The sequence below is a fragment of the Carcharhinus amblyrhynchos genome, chromosome 9, assembly GCF_965287045.1.
Source record: "Carcharhinus amblyrhynchos chromosome 9, sCarAmb.v2.hapA, whole genome shotgun sequence".
In the NCBI taxonomy this organism is placed as follows: Eukaryota; Metazoa; Chordata; class Chondrichthyes; order Carcharhiniformes; family Carcharhinidae; genus Carcharhinus; species Carcharhinus amblyrhynchos.
In genome coordinates this window covers 82,805,240-82,829,954 of record NC_137332.1, presented here as the reverse complement: position 1 = coordinate 82,829,954, position 24,715 = coordinate 82,805,240, and the positions used below count along the sequence as shown (strand labels likewise).

At 46.1% G+C, this 24,715-nt stretch overlaps 1 protein-coding gene across 3 annotated transcripts in view; it reads left to right on the top strand.

The window, feature by feature from the left end:
• Positions 1–4,578: 4,578 nt before the first annotated feature.
• Positions 4,579–24,715, top strand: part of kiaa1614 (KIAA1614 ortholog) — a 55,313-nt gene continuing 35,176 nt past the window's right edge. For 2 of the 3 annotated variants that reach the window (XM_080195990.1, XM_080195992.1), the window contains exons 1-4: positions 6,426–6,537; positions 14,292–15,375; positions 21,964–22,036; positions 24,315–24,455. In XM_080195990.1, the coding sequence (XP_080052116.1) occupies positions 14,346–15,375; positions 21,964–22,036; positions 24,315–24,455 (1,244 nt within the window). In that variant the 5' untranslated portion in view covers positions 6,426–6,537; positions 14,292–14,345. Of the gene's footprint in view, positions 4,643–6,425; positions 6,538–14,291; positions 15,376–21,963; positions 22,037–24,314; positions 24,456–24,715 lie in introns of those variants that run through there. The other variant, XM_080195991.1, reaches the window with a different exon arrangement.

The following is a 24,715-nucleotide window of genomic DNA, read 5'->3' as shown; positions in this document are numbered from 1 at the left end:
CATTTTCATCCCTTCCCCTGGGGTGGCATCCTGCTGGGGGGGGGAAAGAGGGTGGCCCACCTTACCTCCACTGTCTCCAGCAATCTGGCTAGTTGTCCATCGGAAAATCAGGGGGAGCTGTCTTCCTCAAGGCCATTTTTCCCTGCACTGCCTGTCTTTTTTGGGGTTTTTAATCGAGCTCTCCCTTTTTAGGGCAGGACAGCTGTGGGCAGTTTGGGCAATCGTATGCCCGTTAGAACATTCCAGTAAGTTTAATGCAGTTTGCCTTGGAGGGGAAGCCACCCAGGCCCTATTCCCGTAACCCCACATATTTACCCTCCTAATCCCCTGACACTACGAGGCCATTTAGCATGGTCAATCGACCTAACCTGTACATCTTTGGACTGTGGGAGCAAACTGGAGTATCCGGAAGAAACCCACGCAGACACGGGGGAGAATGTGCAAACTTCACACAGACAGTCACACAAGCCCAGAATCGAAGCTGGGTGCCTGGCGCTGTGAAACAGCAGTGCTTACCACTACGCCACTGTGCCGTCCAAATAGATTGGTACTTGATGGCTGGCACAGACAGGATGGACCGAAGGGCCTCCTTTTGTGCTCTGAAACTCTATGGCCAGAATTCTCTGGCTGTTCACATCCCACCACCGCTGCAAGTGAGCATGGAGAATCTGGCACTCATCAAATCTCCACTGGCTGCAGCAGGAGCAGAGAGCCCAGCTGGTGTGGATGACCAGGAAACTCCAGCCGTTGACTTTACTTAAGGACGCCATTGTTGTAATGTAGGAAACACAGCAAGATCCCAGAAACAACAATCAGATATAGAACTAGTTAATCTGTTATAGTAATGTTCGGGAAATCAGCAGGAAATGCTCCTGCCCCTCTTTAAAGTAGTGGACTGGGATCTTTCACATCCAACTGGGAAAGCCATCAGATCTCAGTTTAATATCTCATCTAATAGATGGCGCCTTGGACAATCCAGCACCACACTGGGTGTGTCAGCCTGATTTTGTACTCAGCTCTTTAGAGTTAAGCTCAAACTTTGGGCCTTTAGAGCCAGAGTCATGTCTGCTACCACTGATTAATTGGTTAAAAAGTATTACAAGGATTAATCAAATAATTTCAGGTCTAGTGAAGCCACCACTTCATAAACGAAACATTTTTAAAAAGCACATTGATACAGAGACTTCTTGACACGTGTAGAATCTTTGTTAATTAGTTAGAATTGGCCTTCATTAATTAAGTGTGGAACTCCAAACCAGCCCTTCTTTCATGTACATGCCCAGTTCAGTCAGAGATCAACATTGCCCCTCAGAGGACAACATAGGTATGGCAGCATCTCAAAACAGTTCATATATGTTAGAAATATTCATTCTTGCCCAAGTCATTTTCAGGATATCAGCATCATCTGGTAAGGCCAAGTATTTATTGCCCATCACTACAGGGAAGGTGATGGTGGTACAGTGGAAATGTCACTGGGTAGGTAATCCTAAGGCCAAGGCTAATGCTCTAAGAATATGGGTTTAAATCCCACCATGGCATAAAAAGCTAGTCTCCATCATGAAACCACTGTCAATTCTCCTAAAAACCAAACTGGTTCAATAATGTGCTTTAGGGAAGGAAATCTAGGTAAGGACTAGACCATCCTTACCTGATCTAGTCTACATGTGACTACAGACCCACAACAATAAGACTCTTAACTGCCCTCTGAAATCATCTAGCGAGCCATTCAACTGTATCAAATCACGACAAAGCATCAAAGGAATGAGCCCAGGTGGACCACTCAGCATCAACCTACGTATCAACAATGGCAAACCCAGCCCCATCGATCCTGTAAAGTCCTCTTTACAACATCCTGGGGTTTGTGTTAAAATTGGGACAGTTGTCTCACAGACTACATCAGCCATGATTGAATGGCGAAGTAGACTAATTCTGCTCCTATGTCTTATGGTCTTACTAGTCAAACAGTAGCCTGATACAGTCATACTCAGAGAATCATAACTTGCAGATAATATCCCAGGCACCACCATCAACATCCTTGGGTTTGTCCTGCCTCAAAACCCAGCAGAAGTGAGTGACACAATGGTATACAGTTGGGAGGGAGCTGTCCTGGGAGTTTTCAACATTGACTCCGGACCCGTGAAGTCTCATGGTACCAGATCAAGCATGGGCAAGGAAACCGCCTGCTGATTACCACTTACCACCATGCCTCAGCTGATGAATCAGTTCTCCTCCATGTTGAACACCACTTTGAGGAAGCACTGAGGGTGGCAAGGACACAGAATGTACTCTGGGTGGGGAATTCAATGTCCATCACCACGAGTTACTCAGTAGCACCACCACACACCGAGCTGGCTGGGTCCTAAAGGACTGGGACTGCAGCAGGTGGGGAGGGAATCAACAAGAGGGAGAAACATACTTGACCTCATCCTCACCAACCTGCCTGTTACAGATGCATCTGTCCATGGTAGTATCGATAGGGGAGACCACTGCACAGTCCTTGTGGAGGTAGAATCCCATCTTCACATTGAGGATACCCTCCATCATGTTGTGTGGCACTACCACCGTGCAAAATGGGATAGATTTCAAACAGATCTAGAAACTTAAAACTGGGCATCTATGAGGTGCTGTGGGCCATCAGCAGCAGCAGAATTGTACTCAACCACAATCTGTAACCTCATAGCCCAGCATATCCCCCACTCTACTATTACCACCAAGCCAGGGATCAATGGTTCAATGAAGAGTGCAGGAGGGCATGGCAGGAGCAACAGCAAATAAACTGAAAAATGAGGTGTTAGCCTGGTGAAGCTACAACACAGGACTGTGTGCCAAAGAGCAGAAGCAGCAAGTGATAGACAGAGCTAAACCATCCCACAACCACCGGGTCATATAAATATTTGAAACTAAGAAATAGGAGCAGAAACAGGCCATTCAACCACCTCTCCCAGCTCAAGGCTGCACCGCCATTGTATAAGATCATGACTGATCTCTTTGTGTTTCAAGTCTCACATCCCCCATCTAGAATCATAGAATCCACACTGTGCAGACACAGACCATTTGGCACATTGAGATAGCACTGACAACCATCCGACCCAGACCCTATCCCGTAATCCCACATATTTATCCTGCTAATCTCCCTGACACTAAGGCACAATTTAGCATGGCCAATCACCCTAACCCGCATATCTTTGGACTGTGGGAGAAACTGGAGCAGCTGGAGGAAACCCATGCAGACACAGGGAGAACATGCAAACTCCACACAAAGAGCCACCTGAGGCCAGAATTGAACTAGGGTCCCTGATGCTGTAAGGCAGCAGTGCTAACGAACGTGCTGCCCATCTACCTTGATAACTCTTGATTCCCTTGCCAAACAAGAATCTAACTACCTTGACCTTAAAAATATTCAATGCCTTACCTCCAACACAGTGAGGCAGAGTTCCAAAGTCACACAATTCCCTGAGAGAAAACAATTCTCCTTCTCTGTGTCCTGCAAGAACGACTCCTGGTTTTAAATCGGTGCCTCCTTGTTTGGACTCACCCATAAGAGGAAACATCCTTTCCATGTTCAACTTGTCAAGACCATTCAGGATTTTATAGACTTGAATCAAGTCATTCCAAGTTTATAAACTCCAGTGGAAACATCCCCAGTCTGTCCAACGTATCCTTGACTCATGCACAAGAAAACATAGACCTTTCTGCACCTTGGAATTCTGCAACAGTTCAGTGTTTAAGTAACACACTGTCTTCTCATTCTTCCTGCCTAAGTGAACAACTTCATGTTTTCTCATGTTATACTCCATTTGCCAGATTTTTGCCTGCTCACTCAACCTATCTATATCCATCTGCAAACTCCTTGTGTCCTCTTCACGCATACTTTCTTACCTCTTTGTGTCGTGTGCAAATTTAGCTAGCATTCCTTCACTTTCCTCATCTAAGTCATGGATAAAAATTGTAAAAAGTTGAGGCCCCAGCTCAGACCACTACAGGATTCCACTCATCACTTCCAGCAATCAGAAAAATACCCATTTATGCATGCTCTCGGTGTTCTGCCAGCAAGCCAACCTTCTATTCCTGTGAATATGTTACCCCCTAAACTATAAGCTTTTATTTTCCACAATAAATTTTGATGTGGCAAATGCCTTCTGGAAATGTGTTAATGTAAGACTTACGTGTGACTAATAAACTTTAAACTTTAATATATCTACAGACTTCCCTTTATCTACAGCATATGTTACTCTGCCAAAGAACTCTAATAAATTGATTCAATATTTTCCTTTCACAAAATCATGTTGGCTCTTCTCATTACTTTGCATTCTGCTATGCACCCAGTTATAACCTCCTTGGTGATCAATTCTAGCACCTTTCCCATGATAAACATCAAGCTAACTGGCCTATATATAATTTCCTGATTTCTGCCTCCCTCCCTTGGAGGGCTGATATTTGTTCTTTCAAGTCTAATGGGACCACTTCAGAATCTAGTGAATTATGTTTTCTCTACTAACAGAGCCCAAGATACTGTGTGCTTCATTAACTGCTGTCCTGCTATCTTCAATGATCTATGTACAGATACATGCAGGTTCCTCTCCTCCCGCACTCCCTTAAGAGTTGAACTGGTTGCGTGAAATCAGACACATTGAGGATTCAGGTAAGATTTTGATCTTTTTATTCAAGCAAATGCAATGACAGTATGTCTTAGTCCATCCAATACATGTCCATACTCTGCTCTCTGAATTGTTACGTTGTCTTTTATACAGTTAGTACCTGTCTTTTTGTGACTGTGGATGTATTCTTGGCTACAGGGGCTCACAATCTGTCACAGTGGGTGCAAACTGTTTCAGATCAGCTGTCCCATTCAGCTGCGTGCCTGGGTATCCCAGTGACTGGCACCTCGCAATTGCTGTTACCATGAGCTTCAAGTGTTGTAGATCTCCTGTCTCATCTTCCTGAGCGTTCTAATGACTGACACCTATTTATCTCTAATCACTGTGTCCACATTCACTGTGGGATAGCCTGCACTAACTTTTGCTGTATCCTTTGCTGAGACTAACATATGTCAAGTATCCCAGCAGCCTCTGCTTTACAAGCTCCTACCTCAGCTTTTCATGACTAAAGCTACTACTGCTGTCATGCTGCACTACCAAACACCTGGGGCACCTTTGTAAACAAATGAAAAGCACCTTGCGCACTCTAACAGTACACCCTAACAAACACTTTTATTTTAAGTTGTCTCCCCATGTTCTTCTGGCTAAAATGAATCACCTCACCTTTCATCCTCCTCCTGTCCACCAATTCCATCAACCAGTCTATGTTCTTTTGAAGCTCTACAGTGTCCTCACAGTTTATTGTTCTTCCAAAATTTTGTATCATTTGCAAATGTTGAATCTGACCCCTGCATACTAAGATCTACATTGAAAAAAAATGAAAATAAAAACTTTTACTTGCTATCCACGCTTCAGCAAGATTTCTCTCCCTATGTTTTGCTTGCTGTGAAGGTGCCAGTGTTGGACTGAGGTGGGCACAGTAAAAAGTCTCACAATACCAGGTTGAAATCCAACAGACCCAATCACCTGATGAAGGAGCAGTGCTCCAAAAGCTCGTGATTCCAAATAAACCTGTTGGACTTTAACCTGGTGTTGTGCACCTTCTTACTACGTTTTGCTTGACCTGTCTTTATTCCTGCAATCTGCAGGCCTGTCCAGTAGTTCCAGGCCAAAATGCATGCCCCAAGCCTACCCTGCAGGGTTTTTTTATTCCAAAAATATACATTATTCATAAAAATCTCAAATAAACTATTGCAAATCTACTTGGCTTTGAATTGCAAACAATGCACAATCAAAACATTTTTACAGATTTATACAAATTACAATCATTACAGTTCAATACTTAAAACTATATACATGCCTCAATAAATTACTGTGCGCCGTTATTGCTCAGATTGGCACACAGTTACGCAGGTCTTATCCTACCTACTGGCCCCATTTACAGGGAAGAACAGCAATTAGAAGAGAGAGTGGAAAGTGCCAAAACCTCAGCTGCGAAACCCAGTGAGCCTTGTTGACATTAGCGGGATTAATCTGCACATCAATCTCAAAAGTGTAGTCCCTTTTAGATCTTTACGCGCTGCAAACTCTGCCTTGCAGGTGTAGCATTACAACAACACCACTCCTTAAACTGAACCTCAGCAGTCTCAGGAAACGAATTCATTGGCAACTGAACTCTTCAGGCTGACTCTGGGCTGCCTCCAATCGTTTACTCGCGTCAGTTTTGCTTGTCACCATGGAGACGAGTTAGATTTACAGACATTTTTGCCTTTTATAGTCAGTCGTCTCTCGCCCCCCCCCCCCCACTCCCCCGCCCCCGGCGGGTATTAGTTGGGTGCGTTGGTATGCAGTTTGAACTAACACAGCGACTCTGCCTCACACACACACACACGCATCGCGTGTCTGCAGTCACTGGAAGAAAAGTTGTTTTGTTTTGGAAAAGGGTATTTTGGTAATGCTGAGAAATCCACTTTAAGATGGCCGTGCACGAGAGCTGAAGGTGAGGTGACTTTTACATGTGTGAGAGAGAGAGAGAGAGATTTGGCTGTGCACCAGAACTTGCTCAGGATAAACAGTCGTGTTTGTTAATACTCACCTGGAACAAGCTCAGATAAAGAGCTCACCTGCCTTCTCCTCATGTGTGTGTGTGTGTAGTCAAACATTGTGCATCTCTGATTACGCGCTGTCTAACATATCCTCAGCAACATTTCCAAATCACCTCTAATTAGGCTGACCAGATTTTCGAAAGGCAGGCGCGGAACTACGTCGAAAAAGCCTTGGGAAGGTGGGGCTGCATGATGATTGACATGGTGGGAGACCAATAGTGGGTGTCTGGGGGCGGGACAGGTGAAGTGGGAGGCCAAGGTGATGGCCTAAGATCATAAGTAAAAAGGCTGACAACACCAGGTTTTAGTCCAACCGATTTATTTGATAGTAAACTCACTAGCTTTGGAGGGGATTCCCTCTTCTTCAGGTGAATGGAGAGTTCTGGCCTCAGACAGAGCATATAAAGCACAAACAGTTTAGAGATTACTGATTAGAATGCAAATCTTTACACCTAACCTGCTGTTCAAGTCCTAAAGTGGCCGACAATGTGAGTGGAAGGAGCACTGATCACAGGTTACAGAGATGTGAATTGTCTCCAGACAGTACAGTAAGTGAGGTTTTGCAAACCCAGGCAAGTCACGGGGGTTACAGATAGTGCGACATGAACCCAAGATCCCTGTTGAGACCGTCCTCGTGTGCGGAACTTGGCTACCAGCCTCAGCTCAGTGACTCTGCGCTGTCGTGTGTTGTGAAGGCCGCCTTGGAGAATGCTTACCCGAAGGTCAGAGGCCGAATGCCCATGACCACTGAAGAGTTCCCCAACAGGAAGGGAACAGTCTTGCCTGGTGATTGTCGAGCGATGTTCATTCGTCCGTTGTCGTAGCATCTGCATGGTCTCCCCAATGTACCATGCTTCAGGACATCCTTTCTTGCAACGTATCAGGTTCCCTTCCTGTTCCCTTCCTGTTGGCAAGCACTTCAGTGGTCACGGGCATTCAGCCTCTGACCTTCGGGTAAGCATTCTCCAAGGCAGCCTTCACAACACACGACAGCGCAGAGTCGCTGAACAGAGACTGATAGCCAAGTTCTGCACACATGAGGACGGTCTCAACAGGGATCTTGGGTTCATGTCGCACTATCTGTAACCCCCATGACTTGCCTGGGTTTGCAAAACCTCACTTACTGTGCTGTCTGGAGACAATACGCATCTCTTTAACCTGTGATCAGTGCTCCTTCCACACACATTGTTGGCCACTTTAGGACTTGAACAGCAGGTTAGGTGTAAAGATTCGCATTCTAATCAGTAATCTCTAAACTGTTTGTGCTTTATATGCTCTGTCTGAGGCCAGAACTCTCCATTCACCTGAAGAAGAGGGAATCCCCTCCAAAGCTAGTGAGTTTACTATCAAATAAATCGGTTGGACTAAAACCTGGTGTTGTCAGACTTTTTACTGTGTTTACCCCAGTCCAACACCGGCATATCCACATCATAAGATCACAACACAGTAAGAAGTCTCACAGCACCAGGTTAAAGTCCAGCCAATTTATTTGATAGTAAACTCACAAGCTTTCGGGGTTTGCCCCTTCGTCAGGTAGTGAGACTTAGAACATAGAACATAGAACACTACAGCACAAACAGGCCCTTCGGCCCACGAGTTGTGCCGATCACATCAACACCTACCAACCTACAGACCTATCTATAACCCTCAATCTCATTAAACCCCATATACTCATCCAGAAGTCTTTTAAAAGACCCCAGCGAGTTCGCCTCCACCACCACTGACGGCAGCCGATTCCATTCACTCACCACCCTCTGAGTGAAAAACTTACCCCTAACATCACTTCTGAACCTCCCTCCCCACACCTTAAATCTGTGTCCTCTCGTAGCAACCATTTCAACCTGGGGAAATAGCCTCTGAGAGTCCACCCTATCTATTCCTCTCAACATTTTGTAAACTTCTATCAGGTCGCCTCTCAACCTTCGTCTCTCCAGGGAAAAGAGTCCCAGCTCCCTCAACCTAACTTCATAAGGCATGCCTCCCAGTCCAGGCAACATCCTTGTAAATCTCCTCTGTACCCTCTCAATAGCTTCTACATCTTTCCTATAGTGAGGCGACCAGAACTGCGCACAATACTCTAAATGAGGCCTGACAAGGGTCTTATAAAGTTGCAGCATTACCTCCCGACTCCTAAACTCAATCCCTCGATTAATGAAGGCCAGTACACCATACGTCTTCTTGACCACCTCCTCCACCTGCGAGGCCGATTTAAGAGTCCTGTGGACCCGGACCCCAAGATCCTTCTGCTCTTCAACACTACTCAGACTTCTGCCCTTGATAGTGTACTCGTTCATCCCGTTGGTTCTGCCAAAATGGACGACTACACATTTATCCGCGTTGAAGTCCATCTGCCACTTCTTCGCCCAGTCCTGCATCCTATCTATGTCCTGCTGCAACTTTTGCCATCCTTCCAGACCATCCACAACACGACCAACCTTCGTGTCATCAGCGAACTTACTTACCCATCCCTCCACTTCCTCATCCAGGTCATTTATGAAAATGACAAACAACAAGGGTCCCAGAACAGATCCTTGAGGCACTCCGCACTTCTCACTGTGTTTACCCCAGTTCAACGCCGGCATCTCCATATTATAAGATCGTAAGACATAGGAGGACAATTAGGCCAGACAGGGCTGCTCCACCATTCAATCATGGCTGATATTTTTCTCATCCCCATTCTCCTACCCTTTCCCCCTAACCCCTGATCCCTTTATTTCTCCTGAAAGATGCCCAGAGTTGGAGACACTATTCTGGAGACCATTAATAGGTGTCATCAGCTCTGTGGTGCCAAAAGGGAAAAGAACAAAGAAAATTACAGCCCAGGCGCAGGCCCTTCAGCCATCCAAGCCCGCACTAACCATGCTGCCCACCTGAATTAAAACCCCTACCCTTCCAGGTAGTGACAACTCCCTTGGAGGTGTAAAGGGGATGGTGGGGCGTGGGACACAGGCCCACCACATGGAGGCCAGTGTGACGTGAGGAGTGTTTATAGGAACAAGGACAATATTTTCCACAGATTTTCTTCCTCCACAGGCCCAGTTTATATCTGACAGGTTGTGAGAGGTTGAAATAGGGGATATTTGAACTATTTTTAGGAAAACAAAGAACAAAGAAAATTACAGCACCGGACAAGCTCTTCAGCCCTCCAAGCCTGCACTGACCATACTGCCTGTCTGAACTAAAACCCCCTACCCTTCCGGGGACCATATCTCTCTATTCATAAAACATGGGAATGTTTTAATGAAAAACTGGGATGTCTGCTCAGCCGAACTCTTAACATCAAAACATATCCCAAGAAGGTCCTCACAGGCTCAAAGATACGTAAAATGCATCACCAAGTTGGAGACGGGGTTGTTAGGGCAGAGAGGTTAAATGCTTGCTCAAAGAGATGGTTCGCAGGGAAAGTACTGAATGGAACAGTGGCAGGTGGAAGGATCTTAGGGAATTCTGGCTGATGTCTAACTGCTGATGGAGTGAAGGCTGGGAGCAGGTATGTAGGAGAGTCAGGAGAATGCTCAAGGCAGTGTTGGGAAGTTGTATGGTTATATAAGAAACAGGAGCTGGAGTAGGCCATTCAATGAAAGTGTGGCTGATTTCCATGTTCCTGCAGTATACCCACACCTCTTGATGTTTTTAATATGTAAACATCTATTGATCTCGGTTAGAAGAAGTCATAAAGATAGAGAGTGACAAGGATGTGCATGGGGGAGATTGAAAATGTCAGAATTATAAAGGCACAATTTGATGGAAACATTCTGAGATAGAAATAGGGTCTTGTTGTGTGACTCAGACCATTATTGTGTTGGGCTTTTTTTATTCAAGCATTGCTGATGGAGGCGTGAGTAAATGAAGTTTTAAAGTTTATTTACTAGTGTCACAAGTAGACTTACATTAACACTGCAATGAAGTTACTGTGAAAATCCCCCAGTCGCCACATACCGGCACCTGTTCAGAAGAATTTAGTGTGGTCAATGTACCTAACCAGCATGTCTTTCGGACTGTGGGAAGAAACCGGAGCACCTGGAGGAAAGCCACGCAGATACAGTGAGAACATGCAGACTATACAGAGACAATGACCCAAGCCGGGAATCAAACCTGGGTCCCCGGTACTGTCAGGCAGCAGTGCTAACCATTGTGCTACCCAGGGCCTAGTGCCTGCTTTCAGGCCCATTCGCTGCTATTCAATGTTACAGGAGCTGGGCCTGCACTGCTTAGCATTCATAAATGTTTGTTAGACAAATGTCACCAGAAGTTAAATACATCTTAGCTGTGAAGCCAGGAAGGGCCATTTCTCACCTAACCTTGGAGAGGCAACTGGCTTGAAATTCATCTCTTCCAGCAGGCCAAGCTGACTGTGGAGAAGTTACAGGCCACATCAACTTGCACCTTTACTTTTAATGAGGACTGAGGCTCAAATTTGAGCCTAATGCGAAGTGTGGATTATTTTGTTAAAGCCAAAGGAAACATACATTTACAGGGCTGCGGTGGATCATTCACCTGTAAGACACAATGTTGTGATGATCTTTGACTCAGATAATACTGTAAGAAAAATTGGTAATTTATTTAAAATGTCTGTGGAATCTATAACTGGTTTTAGGAATGTTTGAAAAGGACTTTTGCGTCAATTGTAAAGAAATCAATTGGAATTGTGTTGAATAAGATATACTGGCTCATATGACCTTGTGACCCTTGACCTGGAAGCAAGAGCAACAGGAAGGCAATGAGGACAAAAAGCCTTCTGGCCAGACATAACGGAGAACTGTAGATAGAGGAGAACAGAAAAGGCACATTTATGAGCAGTTTGTGTGTGTCTGATTACATTTAAACAGGACTGAAGCCAAAGAAAGGGGGAAAGCAGAGATTGCCAATTGGGCAATTTCATTGCTGCTCCTTCAGTTTTGCAGAGCTCCCAGGATTATTTAGTGGTATATATCTAAGTATCAGATAAAGGAGTTTCTGGGTAATCTGTGCCACCAAAGCTGCTGTGAGCCTAGTTAAGGAGATCCTGCAGGAATATGCCATCCTATGGTGAGCATCTCATGGGACCTCAGATGGAATACGATTGCCAGTGAATGACACTCAAGGGCAGAATCAGTTGAGAGATCTTATGTACCAAAGGCCGAATTAGAGAACCTCGGAACTGCACATAGTATCACAGGGGCGGCACGGTGGCACAGTGGTTAGCACTGCTGTCTCATAGCAGCCAGGGACCCAGGTTCAATTCCAGCCTCGGGTCACTGTCTGTGTGGAATTTGCACATTCCCCCCATGTCTGTGTGGGTTTCCTCCCACACTCAAGGCTGGAATTGAACCCAGATCTCTGTTGCTGTGAGGCAGCAATGCTAGCCACTGTGCCACTGTGACACTTTTACAATTAGAAGAAGTCCAAAAAGTACTTTATAGACCATGAACTCTAGATCCTGTTGTAATTTGGGCTCAACCATATCCCGCAAACAGGAAGCCAGTAGCTCTTGCAGCATGGCATTTCCTCAATGCTGCACTGAGAACTTTAGCCCAAGTTGTATGTTTGAGTTAAACCCACAACTTTCAGACTCAGTGGTGGGAATGCTGCCCACTGACACACCACTATCATATCAAAGGGAATACTTCCTCCGTGAACTTGGTATGACAGAACCTTATATTTCCTCTGTGAGCTGGGTATGACAGAACTCTAAATACACTGACCAAGATCAGGCTCAATGATTCAGAACATTGAGAAAATCCCTCCCTGTGCTTGGTCCAATGAACTTAACACTGTCTTTCAGCAAAACAGCCCGAATTCTTTATTATTTACACTGGAATTGATAATTGGCTAAAAGACCAGGGTCAGTTGAGTTCACTGTCTGCCACCCTGATAGAAGCAGGATACAACTTCACAGCTCCAGGGACCTGGGTTCGATTCCCGGCTCGGGTCACTGCCTGTGTGGAGTTTGCACATTCTCCTCATGTCTGCGTGTCCGGGTGCTCTGGTTTCCTCCCATAGTCCAAAGATGTGCAGGTTAGGTTGATTGGCCATGCTAAAATTGCCCCTTAGTGTCCTGGGATGTGTAGGTTAGCGGGATTAGCAGGTGAATGTGTAGGGATATGGGGATAGGGTCTGGGTGGGATTGTGGTCGGTACAAACTCAATGGGCCGAAGGGCCTGTCTCCACACTGTAGGGTTCTATGATTCTATGAACACGAATGGAGCTGTTAGCTCCCTGTGCTAGTAGCTTTGGTAAACAGGAATCTCCAGCACTTGTCCTCTCAAATCTCTCATTCGCTTTATCGCAAAATATTATTTATAGAATGTATTTTTATCTGATTGGCATCCTGCTCACTGAAATCTGCAGACCAAAGCTAAATGCCGAAAATCGGGAATGAAATGCTGGAAATTCTCAGCAGGTCTGGCAACAGCGGTGAAGAGAGAAACCTTCCAGGTTAATAATCTTAGCCCATAAGATACAGGAGCAGAAATAGGCCATTCACCCATCAAGTCTGTTGAGCCATTCATTGAGATCATGACTGATCTGACGTGATAGTTCTCAATTCTACTTTCCCATCTTATCCCACTAAACCTCGATTCCCTTACTGGTTAAAAATCTGTCTCTCTTCGCTTTGAACCTTAAGCCAGCCTCCCATCCATTGACTCTGTCTGCACTTCCCATTGCCTTGACAAATAATGAAGGACCCCATGCACCCCGGACATTCTCTCTTGCACCTTCTTCCTTCAGGGAAAAGGTACTAAAGCCTGAGGTCATGTGCCAACCGACTCAAGAACAGCTTCTTCCCTGCTGCTGTCAGATTTTTGAATGGACTTACCTTGCATTAAGTTGATCTTTATCTACACCCTAGTTATGACTGTAACACTACATTCTGCACCCCCTCGTTTCCTTCTCTATGAACGGTATATTTTATCTGTATAGCACACAAGAAACAATACTTTTCACTGTAAGTTAATACATTACAATAATAAATCAAATCAAATCAAAAAACATACTGACTGACCCTCTACAGTTCTCTGCGGTAATGAATTCCACAGATTCACTACCCCTTGAGAAAAGAAATTCCTCCCCATCTCTGTCTTAAATGGGCGACTCCTTACTCTGAGACTGTGCCCTCTGGCCCGAGACTCTCTCACAAGGAGAAATAATCTTTCAGTATCTACCCTTCAAGCCCTCTGAGAATCCTCCATATCTCAATAAGAGATTATTCTTATTCTTCTAAACCCCGATGAGGACAGATCCAACCTACTCAACTTTTTCTCATAAGAAAATCCCTCCATGTCCGGAATCAGCCCAGTGAACCTTTTTCGGACTGCCTCCAATGCCAGTACACTTTCCCTTAGACAAGGGAACCAAAACTGTGCACAGTATTTCAGCTGTGACTAGAAAGGTTCTGATGATAGGTTACTGACCTGAACTCTATTTCTCTTTCTCCACTGCTCCTTCCATAATAAACTGAATATTCCCTCGAGATTTTATTGTTGAACTGCAGATTTGTTTCAAACTTATCTCCTTTCAATCACAAGCTCAGTCCTCTTGTTCTACCGTTCCAGGCATTTAGTAAATATCACAAGTAAAGGATTCATGAAATCCGACAGGTATGAACAGTAAAACAAGAAACATTTTTCTTCACCTGTACTTGACGTTCTATTTGTTTTCTTTCCAGATATATTTAAATCATTATAAACCTCGTCACTCTCAGAGACTGTGGGATATCAAGATGGCAGAGAGCAGTGTCTCGCCCAATGGGCAGTTTCCAAGATCACATGACCGAAGAGGTACCGTTGGACTCACTCCTCGCAAAGGGAAGAGAGTGGCAAACAGTGAGTCGGAGGCAAACCTGTCCTCAGAATTCTCCAAAAACCGCCTCGTGACCTGCCATCGGACACCGGGTTCGACCATCACGGCCCTCCAGCCCACTCAGCGGCTCTGGAAAGCAGCGGACACAGGCACTGCCCGACAGTCAGAGAGCCAAGGCTGTCTTGACCTGGGCAAACCAGGCGACTGTGCCCTTTCAGAAGATGGGCAGAAGGACAGATGGCAGGAGGGAGAGCTGCAGCCCCCTTTACAGAAACGGACCTACTTAACGGACAGGATCCTTAGCTGTGAGGATGCTCTGCCCGAAGGAGGCAAGAGCACCTTAAGAAAGTGTACCAAACAGGGTGTGCCGAGAGGAGAAGCGGGAAAGGCCAATTCGGAAAACCCTCCTTGTCCAATCGGGGAGAACCCTCCTCAAACATTGAATGCAAAGAGTTGGAGTCCTCCAAAAGGATTCTGGAAAGTTCTAGAGTCGGAAAGTGTAATGTCGCGTGACAGGGTGGATACTTTTGACAATGAAATTCTCCAGAAGGAAACTTGGAGGGCCAATAGCCCAGTGCATCCCAATGCTGATTATGATCATGGGTCTGTTCCGTCGGAGGAGCTGCCTAGGGCTGACAGCTTCGACACTTCCACCCTCAGATATGGAGAATTGACTGCAGAGAAATGGAACGCAGGCAAATTAGGCCATCTGGAGGGCCTTTGGAGGACAGACAGTTGGGAGAGTGTCAGCAGTAATGCCAGTTTGTTATCTCTGACAGATAGAGTGGAGCTGAACCGCTCCATCCTCAAGCGGACACTGAGATCTGCTCAGCCTCAGCCGAGCTCTGATCCTGACAGTTCACCCCAGGAGAAATCCACAGCATCTGGCTGCCAATTCCAACCACATCTACTAGATGCCGTCTTATCTGGGAGCACATCTATCAAGCAAGGTAAATAGTATTTAAAGTGTCTCAATCATTCAATGCTCCTTCAATAGATTAGCTTTGTTTGTACATGGTACTTTCATTGTGCTACTAGCATGCAGTCATTTTGTTTCTTCTGCATGAGTCCGTATCCTGGGATTGCCCACCCAACATCTTCACTGAAGGCCCATTATTGCAATGTTCTGCCTTTCACTTAGTATGGATATTGCAGCTGCCTTTTAGTGGCCCTCAGCAGCTTAAATAAACCAGAGAGAGAGAGTCCATGATAGTGCAGATTATGGATATTAAAATTGAACGGGTTCCACACCTTGTAAAGCTAACCTTACAAGGAGCTGAATTTGTTCAGATATTGCTCATGTATTCTAGGCATTAGTAGAATATTCTCCATTTCCCTGGATGAGTGAAGCTCCAACAATATTCAAGAAGCTCGACATCATCCAGGACAAAGCAACCAGCCCACCACTACCTTCACCATGCAGTCCCACTGACACACAATGGCAGCAGTGCAAACCATCTACAAGATGCACAGCAGGAACTCACCAAGGTTCCTTAGAGAGCACTTTCCAAAACCATGAGCTTTACTGTCCAAAAGGACCAGGGCAGTAGATGCACAGGGAGCACCACCACCTGGAGGTTCCTCTCCAAGTCACTCACCATCCTGATTTGGAAATACATTGCTGTTCCTTCACTGTCGCTGGGTCAAAATCCTGGAACTCCCTCCATAACAGCACTGTGAGTGTACCTATGCCACATGACCTGCAGTGGTTCGAGGAGGCAACTCACCACCACCTTCTCAAGGGCAATTAAGGATGGGCAATAAATACTGGGCCTAACCAGTGAGACCCACATCCCATGAAAAGAATCAAAAAAATTAGTTCCACACTGAATCCATTTACTCAGCTCACAAGAGGTCTCCCCTTGTTTGAAAGAAAGGTTTGCACTTCTGTTGCACCTTTTACAGACCTCAGGACATCCCAGAGTGTTTCACAGCCTCCACACGCCTGTGAATTGTTGCAGGGCACGAGAGGAAGCAGCCAGCATGATCACAGCAAGATCCCATAGACAGCACTGAGTTATTGTTGTAGGTAAAATGTTAGAATCCGTCATCAAGGAGGAAATAGCGAGGCATCTTGAGAGGAATTGCTTGATAGAGCAGACGCAGCACGGTTTCGTTAAAGGGAAGTCGTGTCTGACAAATTTACTGGAGTTCTATGAGGATGTGTCTAGGGCGGTGGATAGAGGAGAGCCGGTGGATGTGCTCTTTCTGGATTTTCAGAAGGCGTTTGACAAGGTACCTCACAAGAGGTTATTGCAGAAGGTCAGGGGACATGGAGTTGGGGGTAGGGTGTTAGCGTGGATAGAGGACTGGTTGTCAAATAGGAGGCAGAGAGTGGGGGTCAATGGGTGCTATTCGGATTGGCAGATGGTGACTAGTGGAGTGCCCCAGGGGTCGGTGCTGGGGCCTCAGCTATTTACCATTTATATAGATGATCTGGAGGAGGGAACCGAGTGTATGGTGTCGAAATTTGCTGATGACACCAAGATTGGTGGAACGGCAAATTGTGCGGAGGGTGTGGAGAGTCTACAGAAGGATCTAGATAGGCTGGGCGAATGGGCCAGGAACTGGCAAATGGAATTTAATGTTGGCAAGTGCGAGGTGGTCCACTTTGGTAGGAATAATGGTAGGAAGGATTATTACTTACGTGGAGAAGAACTGCAGCAGGCGACAGTGCAGAGGGACCTCGGGGTCCTTGTGCATGAGTCGCAAAAACCCAGCTTGCAGGTGCAGCAGGTGGTCAGGAAGGCGAATGGGATGCTGGCCTTCATAGCGAGGGGGATTGAATATAAAAGTAGGGAGGTCTTGCTGCAGCTGTATAGGGCATTGGTGAGGCCGCAGCGGGAGTACTGTGTGCAGTTTTGGGCGCCGTACTTACGCAAGGATATTTTGGCCTTGGAGGGAGTGCAGAGGAGGTTTATTGGCTGATGCCGGAGTTGAGGGGGTTGAGCTATGAGGAGAGGCTGAATAAACTAGGCTTGTACTCGTTAGAGTTTAGAAGAATGAGGGGGGATCTCATTGAGACGTATAAGATGATGAATGGGATGGATAGGATAGAGGTGGAGAGACTCTTTCCGCTCAGAAAGGATAGTAGGACTAGGGGGCACAGCCTCAAGATAAAGGGGGGGGCGGTTTAGAACGGAGTTGAGGAGGAACTTCTTCACTCAAAGGGTGGTGAATCTCTGGAATTCTCTGCCCGTTGAAGTGGTGGAGGCTGCCTCGCTAAATATTTTTAAGACGCGGGTTGATGGGTTTTTGATAGGCAAGGGGATTAAGGGTTATGGGGAGAGGGCGGGAATGTGGAACTGAGCCACGACAGATCAGCCATGATCTTATTGAATGGCGGGGCAGGCTCGAAGGGCTGGATGGCCTACTCCTGCTCCTGTTTGTTTCTTATTGACCAGATTAATATCTGTTGAGGAATAAATATTGACGAGGTTATTGGGGAGAACTCCTCTTCACTTAGTCAAGTGAGAACCCTGAGAGGGCAGGTCGGGCCTCGGTTTAATGACTTGGCTGAAAGATGGCACCTCTGACAGTGTTGAACTCCTTCAGTAATGTTCTGGAGTCTCAGGCTGGATTATGCGCTCAAATCTGTAGAGTAAAACTTGAGTCTGTGATCTGACTCGGAGGTGACAGCGGTACACACACAGAGCCCCCTTGTCACATCCTGTGTTGTTTATCTTTGCATTGTCCTCCCATCAGCAGCCGAGGCTCATTGTGGTGGCTGTCCTATTGGCAGTCCTGATCTTCATTGGTGGGCTAAGGAACTGGCAGACACTTAGTTTCCATGTTAGTAGGAATGTGAGGCTACACCTCCCTTGTCTGCTGGGTAAAACATTCAGCCCAAACCTAGCAAATTCTTCCTCCTTAACAACTTCTTCAATATTGAATCTGCTTCCATCACCCCTACCTACAGTGTAGTTTCAATCAGAGTAATACATTGTGTAAAAAGAAAGTTTGTATATCCTGAGTGGATTTTTGCCCATTAGCCCATAGCCTTTAGTTATTAATTTTATTTACTCGATCAGAACTTGAATCTGAAAAGAAAATATGTTGGCGAAGTTTCTTATCTTGCATTCATCAGGACAAATGCAAGAATACCAAATTTTAAATGATCATAATGATTCACACAAGGGAAAAGGGTGCTGATTGGTTGGCAAGTCAACTCTGATTGGCTGAGGTGGCGCCATGGAGAAAGCAGTAGGAAACTATAGACTCCTCAAGGTCCCAGATTATTCATAAAAGGCGCGAAGCTTGGACATATTCCTTTTATTTGCAGAGTGTGGATCCCTGTGTATGAATGCATGGATGAGTCGTTGCTTTCTCCATGGCCATGCCTTAGCCAATCAAATTTGCCAACTAGTCAGGACACTTTCCTCCTTCCTTCCCTCCAATTTCTCCTTCACTTTTTGCTCCCCCTTTCTCTTTGCCTCTTCTGCCTTTTTCCCTCCCTCGCCACCTCCCCTCTTTCTCCTCTCCAATTCTTTCTCCCCTTCCTTCTTTCCTGCCCCCTCCTCCTGTCCTTCCTCTGTCCCCTTTCCCCTCCCCTTCCACCTTCACTCCCTTTTCCCTTTTCTTGCCCACCCTCGCCTTTTCTCTCCTCTGACTTCTTAACTCCAGCCCCTCCCCTTATTCTCCTCTCTTGCCCTTCACCCTCACTCCTCTCAATTATCCCTCCTGTCCCATCCCACTCCTCCCTACTTTCTTCCTCTCCACTCTTCACTTCCTTTCTCACCACCCCACCCCCCCACTCCCCATGCAAGCTTTACCTCCCCAATCTCCATGCTCATTCTTTCATTCTTTTATGTGATGTGAGTGTCGCTGGCTAAAGCAGCATTATTGCCCATCCCTAATTGCTCTTGGGAAGGTGGTGGTGAGCCACCTTCTTGAGCCGCTGCAGCCCAAATGGTGTAGGTACACCCATGATGCTATTAGGGAGGGAGTTCCAGGATTTGGACCCACCGACAGTGAAGGAGTGGTGATATAATTCCTAATCAAGATGGTGAGTGAGATGGAGGAGAACCTCCAGTGTTGTGGTGGTCCCAGGTATCTGCTGCCCTGGTCGCTCCAGATAGTTTTGGGTTTGGAAGGTGCTGTCAAAGAATCCTTGCTGCAATGCTTCTTGTAGATGGTACACACTATGTATCAGTGGTGGAGTGAGCGAATGGTGCTGGGGAACTAATCAAGCAGGATGCTTTGTCTGGATGGTGTCAAGCTGTAGAGAGTTTTTGGAGCTGCACATCCAAGCATTTGTTGCATTAAATCATTTCAAGTAATTGAAAGTAATGATTAAAACTCATCATTGATACTGATAATTGAAATCTTTATATTTATGGTGGTGAGCAATGTGACGCTTAAGGTATTGTTATTGTGTGGTGTGGACTGGATAAACTACTAGGTTTTTAATTATTTGTATATTGATTTAAATGCAGCTGTCATTTTTTGAATATCTCAAATATAGAAGTGTTAGAAGTTATCCACCGTAGACTGATGCAGTTTTAATGTATTAAGCTGAGGCACATGAAGTAGGTTCCAACCTGTTTTCTATTTAATTGGTTGCATGATTGCTTTAAGAGCAGTCACATGGTTTGATGGTGATGTCACTGGGGTGTTTCACAGGCTCTTGGGTTAGTGTAATTTTCTATTCTGTATAGGTAACATCTCCCACAATAAGTCAACTGTTGTTATTTTGAATCTATGTGTGCAAACCATGTCTTTTTCTTTGTGTTTAAAACCCATAACCCTTAAAATAGGACTTTACACAATCTATGAGATCGCAACTGTTTTTCTCAATGTTGACTCTACTAGGGTTCTTCTTTCACACCTTGAAGGATAACTAGTTGGGATTCATTTAAAAAGGCTTTTTCATCATGCATTTCAGATGCAACAATATAGTTCTTCTTAGCCAACAGTCAACCAGCTTCATTTACATTCAAAAAAAGAGTAGGCACTCAAGATTTATATTGCAAGTCTCCTGATTTTTAAGATTTGTCCCATGAGTTGTAAGGGGGTGAGGTTGATACTTAATGCATGAGTATCTAGAAAGTCAGGAAGATAGAGAGGTGAAGAGGTTTAGGAGGGAATTTCCAGAGTTGAGGCCAGCCTAGGTAGCTGCACGTACAGGGCAACTAACAATCAGGCCTGACAAATTCAGCAGTGGTGTGAAGGCCTGTGAACCCGTACAAAAAACAGTACAGTGCAGGAACAGGCCCTTCGGCCCACCAAGCCTGCGCCAATCATGATGCCTGCCTAAACTTAATCCGTGTACTTCCGGAGTCCGTATCCTTCCATTCCTGTCCTATTCATGTACTCAACTAGTTGTCCCTTGAATGCCACTATTGTACCTACTCCCACCCCTCCCTGGGCAGCACGTTCCAGACATTAACTAACCTCTGTGTAAAAAAAACATGCCTGGCACATCTCCTCTAAACTTTTCCCCATGTACCTTAAACCTATATCCCATGGTGTTTGGCTTTTCTACCCTAGGAAAGAGCATCTGATTCTCCACTCTGTCCATGCCACTGATAATCTTGTAGACATCTATCAGGTCTCCCCTCAACTTCCATCATTCCAGTGAGAACAAACCGAGTTTATCCAACCTCTCCTCATAGCTAATAACCTGCAGACCAGGTGACATCCTGGTAAACCTCTTCTGTACCCTATCCAAAGCATTCACATCTTTCTGGTAGTGTGGCGACCAGAATTGTACATAATATTCCAAATGAGGCCTAACTAAGGTTCTCTACAGCTGCAGCATGACCTGCCCATTTTTATACTCAATGCCCCGATCGATGAAGGCAAACATGCAGCATTCCTTCCCAACTACCTTATCCACCTGAGCTGCCCATATTGCCCATTTTACATTGAATAAATCAAGCTCTTAACTATCTGTGTGCATTTACGCACCTCTTTACAGTAAGTGTACACTTCCATTCCTTGTTTCTCATAGATCCTCATAGAACCCTACAGTGCAGAAAGAGGCCCTTCGGCCCATCGAGTCTGCACCGAACACAATCCCACCCAGGCCCTACCCCCATATTATACCCACTAATCCCTCTAACCTACACATCCCTGGACACTAAGGGGCAATTTCTTAGCATGGCCAATCAACCTAACCCGCACATCTTTGAACTGTGGGAGGAAACCAGAGCACCCAGAGGAAACCCACGCAGACACGAGGAGAATGTGCAAACTCCACACGGACAGTGACCCAAGGCCGGAAATTGAACCCAGGACCTTGGAGCTGTGAAGCAGCAGTGCTAACCACTGTGCTACCATGCCGCCCAAACTGTTGACCCCCCAAACTGTTTCACCCCCAAACTGTTGACCTCTCCTCATTAACTTGTAGCTGCCCCCAGCCAGCCCATTCTCTGTCCCGTCTTTGTCCTCCAGTCTTTCACTGTCCGACCTCTCTGTTTTCTGAAACTGCGCCCTGCCTTTGTAATGGTGGCAGTTTCCTCACACTGTGTTCCCCAATGCTGGGTCCACGTTGCTGACGTGAACAATATTTCACTTCTGTGTCCTTTCTCCCCTAGGCTGTGGGGCGGCACAGAGCGACAGTGACTGGGATTCAGGGATTTCACTGCAGGAGTCTGACCGAGGAATGAGGTATGGAGAATTTCACACGATTGCCAGGGTTTAGTACTGAGCTACAGGCTGCTATGCCAATGGGATCACCTACAGGAAGGGAAGTAGGTTCTCCTGTCTGCTCCTCAAGAATATTTACCCACTTTTTCTCCTTACTCAACAATATCTAATAACACATTTTGGAAAATTGTACATTGGGAGGAGAGAGTTCTAGATTTTTTCGAGTCTTTGTGTGAAGAAATGCTTTCTGATTTCACTTCTAAGCTTGAAAGTTAAATTTGTGTTGCCTCATTCTGTAGAAGTTAATTCTGATCTGTCTTTTAATCATCTTGAAACACTTCAATTAAATCATCTATGAACCTTGTGTACATAGTCTAATCACAGGACTGGATGTCAGTATACACAGTCTAATCCTGGGCCAGATGTCAATGTACACACTGTAATCCCAAAATGGGCGTCAGTGTACACAATCTAATCCCAGAACTGAGTGTTAGCATACACTGTTTAATCCCATGACTGGGTGTCACTGTACACAGTGTAATCCCAGACTGGGTGTCAGTGTACACAGACTAATCCTGGACTGGGTGTCAGCGGACACAGACTAATCCCAGACTTGGTGTCATTGTACACAGTCTAAACCCGGACTGGGTGTCAGTGTACACAGTATAATCTGGGACTGGGTGTCAGTGTACACAGTCTAATCCTGAACTGGGTGTCAGTGTACACAGTCTAATCCTTGGCTGGGTGTCAATGTACACAGTCTAATCCCGGGACTGGGTGTCAGTATACACAGTCTAATCCCGAACTGGGTGTCAGTGTACACAGTGTGATCCTGGACTGAGCGTCAGCGTACAGTCTAATCCTGGACTGGGTGTCAGTATACACAGTGTAATCCTGGACTGGGTGTCAGTGTACACAGTGTAATCCTGGACTGGGTGTCAGTGTACACAGTGTAATCCTGGACTGGGTGTCAGTGTACACAGTGTAATCCTGGACTGGGTGTCAGTGTACACAGTCTAATCCCGGACTGGGTGTCAGTCTACACAGTGCAATCCCGAACTGGGTGTCAGTCTACACAGTGTAATCCTGGGCTGGGTGTCAGTGTACACAGTGTAATCCTGGACTGGGTGTCAGTGTACACAGTCTAATCCTGGACTGGGTGTCAGTGTACACAGTGTAATCCTGGACTGGGGGTCAGTGTACACAGTGTAATCCTGGACTGGGGTCAGTGTACACAGTGCAATCCCGAACTGGGTGTCAGTCTACACAGTGTAATCCTGGGCTGGGTGTCAGTGTACACAGTGTAATCCTGGACTGGATGTCAGTGTACACAGTCTAATCCCGGACTGGGTGTCAGTGTACACAGTGTAATCCCGGACTGGGTGTCAGTGTACACAGTCTAATCCTGGACTGGGTGTCAGTGTACACAGTGTAATCCGGGACTGGGTGTCAGTGTACACAGTGTAATCCTGGACTGGGTGTCAGTGTACACAGTGTAATCCTGGACTGGGTGTCAGTGTACACAGTGTAATCCTGGACTGGGTGTCAGTGTACACAGTCTAATCCTGGACTGGGTGTCAGTGTACACAGTCTAATCCTGGACTGGGTGTCAGTGTACACAGTCTAATCCTGGACTGGGTGTCAGTGTACACAGTGTAATCCTGGACTGGGTGTCAGTGTACACAGTCTAATCCTGGACTGGGTGTCAGTGTACACGATCTAATTCCTGGACTGGGTGTCAGTGTACACAGTCTAATCCTGGACTGGGTGTTAGAAATTATGAACAGAATTTGCCTCCCTGTTCTGGTGTATTTTCCTTTGAACGGTTTGTAATTTGGGCACTCTCTCTTGTCTGGGCGGAGATGTTTTCCTGGGTTTATACTCACCCCCTGAGGGTCTCCACTTCCAATTGCAGCCCATTCCAGCAGTGAGAATTCAGCCCAGGTCTGACGGGGCCTGAGTGCTGGGCTATTAACAGGCTGGCCAATAGAAAGCAGCTAGCCTGATGAATCTGTCCTGCAGCCTGAGGCCTGGCTCTGTGTGCATTCTGCTGCCTGTTTGTCTCGCTTTTCTCTGACCTGCTGCTGTTCTTTATTTTGATTAAAAAAAACTGTTCTCCACAATTAAGTTGTCCTCTCGCTTCTTCAAGTAGAGGATCTCCAGGCTCTTTCTTTAGCTCTCTTAGTGACACAGAGGTTTATCGAGACTGTTTGCCTGTGTGTGTGTGAGCGTATATATGTACTGCCTTTTGGCTTTGTTAACTCTGTTAATCACTGTGTGTCCCTAATCTACCCTACAGAGTCTTTGTGTCGTCCAGCCAGCTGCCACTGAGTCGCAGACACGAGCAGGCCAAGCGACTGCTGGAGAGAGCTCGAATGAAGGCGCGCACCAGCCCTGTCAAAGCCGACCACAGCATTCTACCCGTAGAGAGGAGCTCTCTGTAAGTGCCACTCTCGGCTTTCTTCAAGCCCAGCGTACCTGCCACGCAGGCACAGATTTAGCAGGGTGGGCCTCAGTATGGCTACAAACAATGCTCGACTTATAGTTAATCTCAAAATAAAACTGTGAGCAGTCGCTGGGCTTTAAACATAGGAACAGCAGGAGACTATTTTAACCTGTTGAGCCTCCCTGGGTGGGAGCCACATCTAATGTCATCCACTGCCCTACCTGTGAGGGTGGGCTCCACTCTGTTAGCTCCCT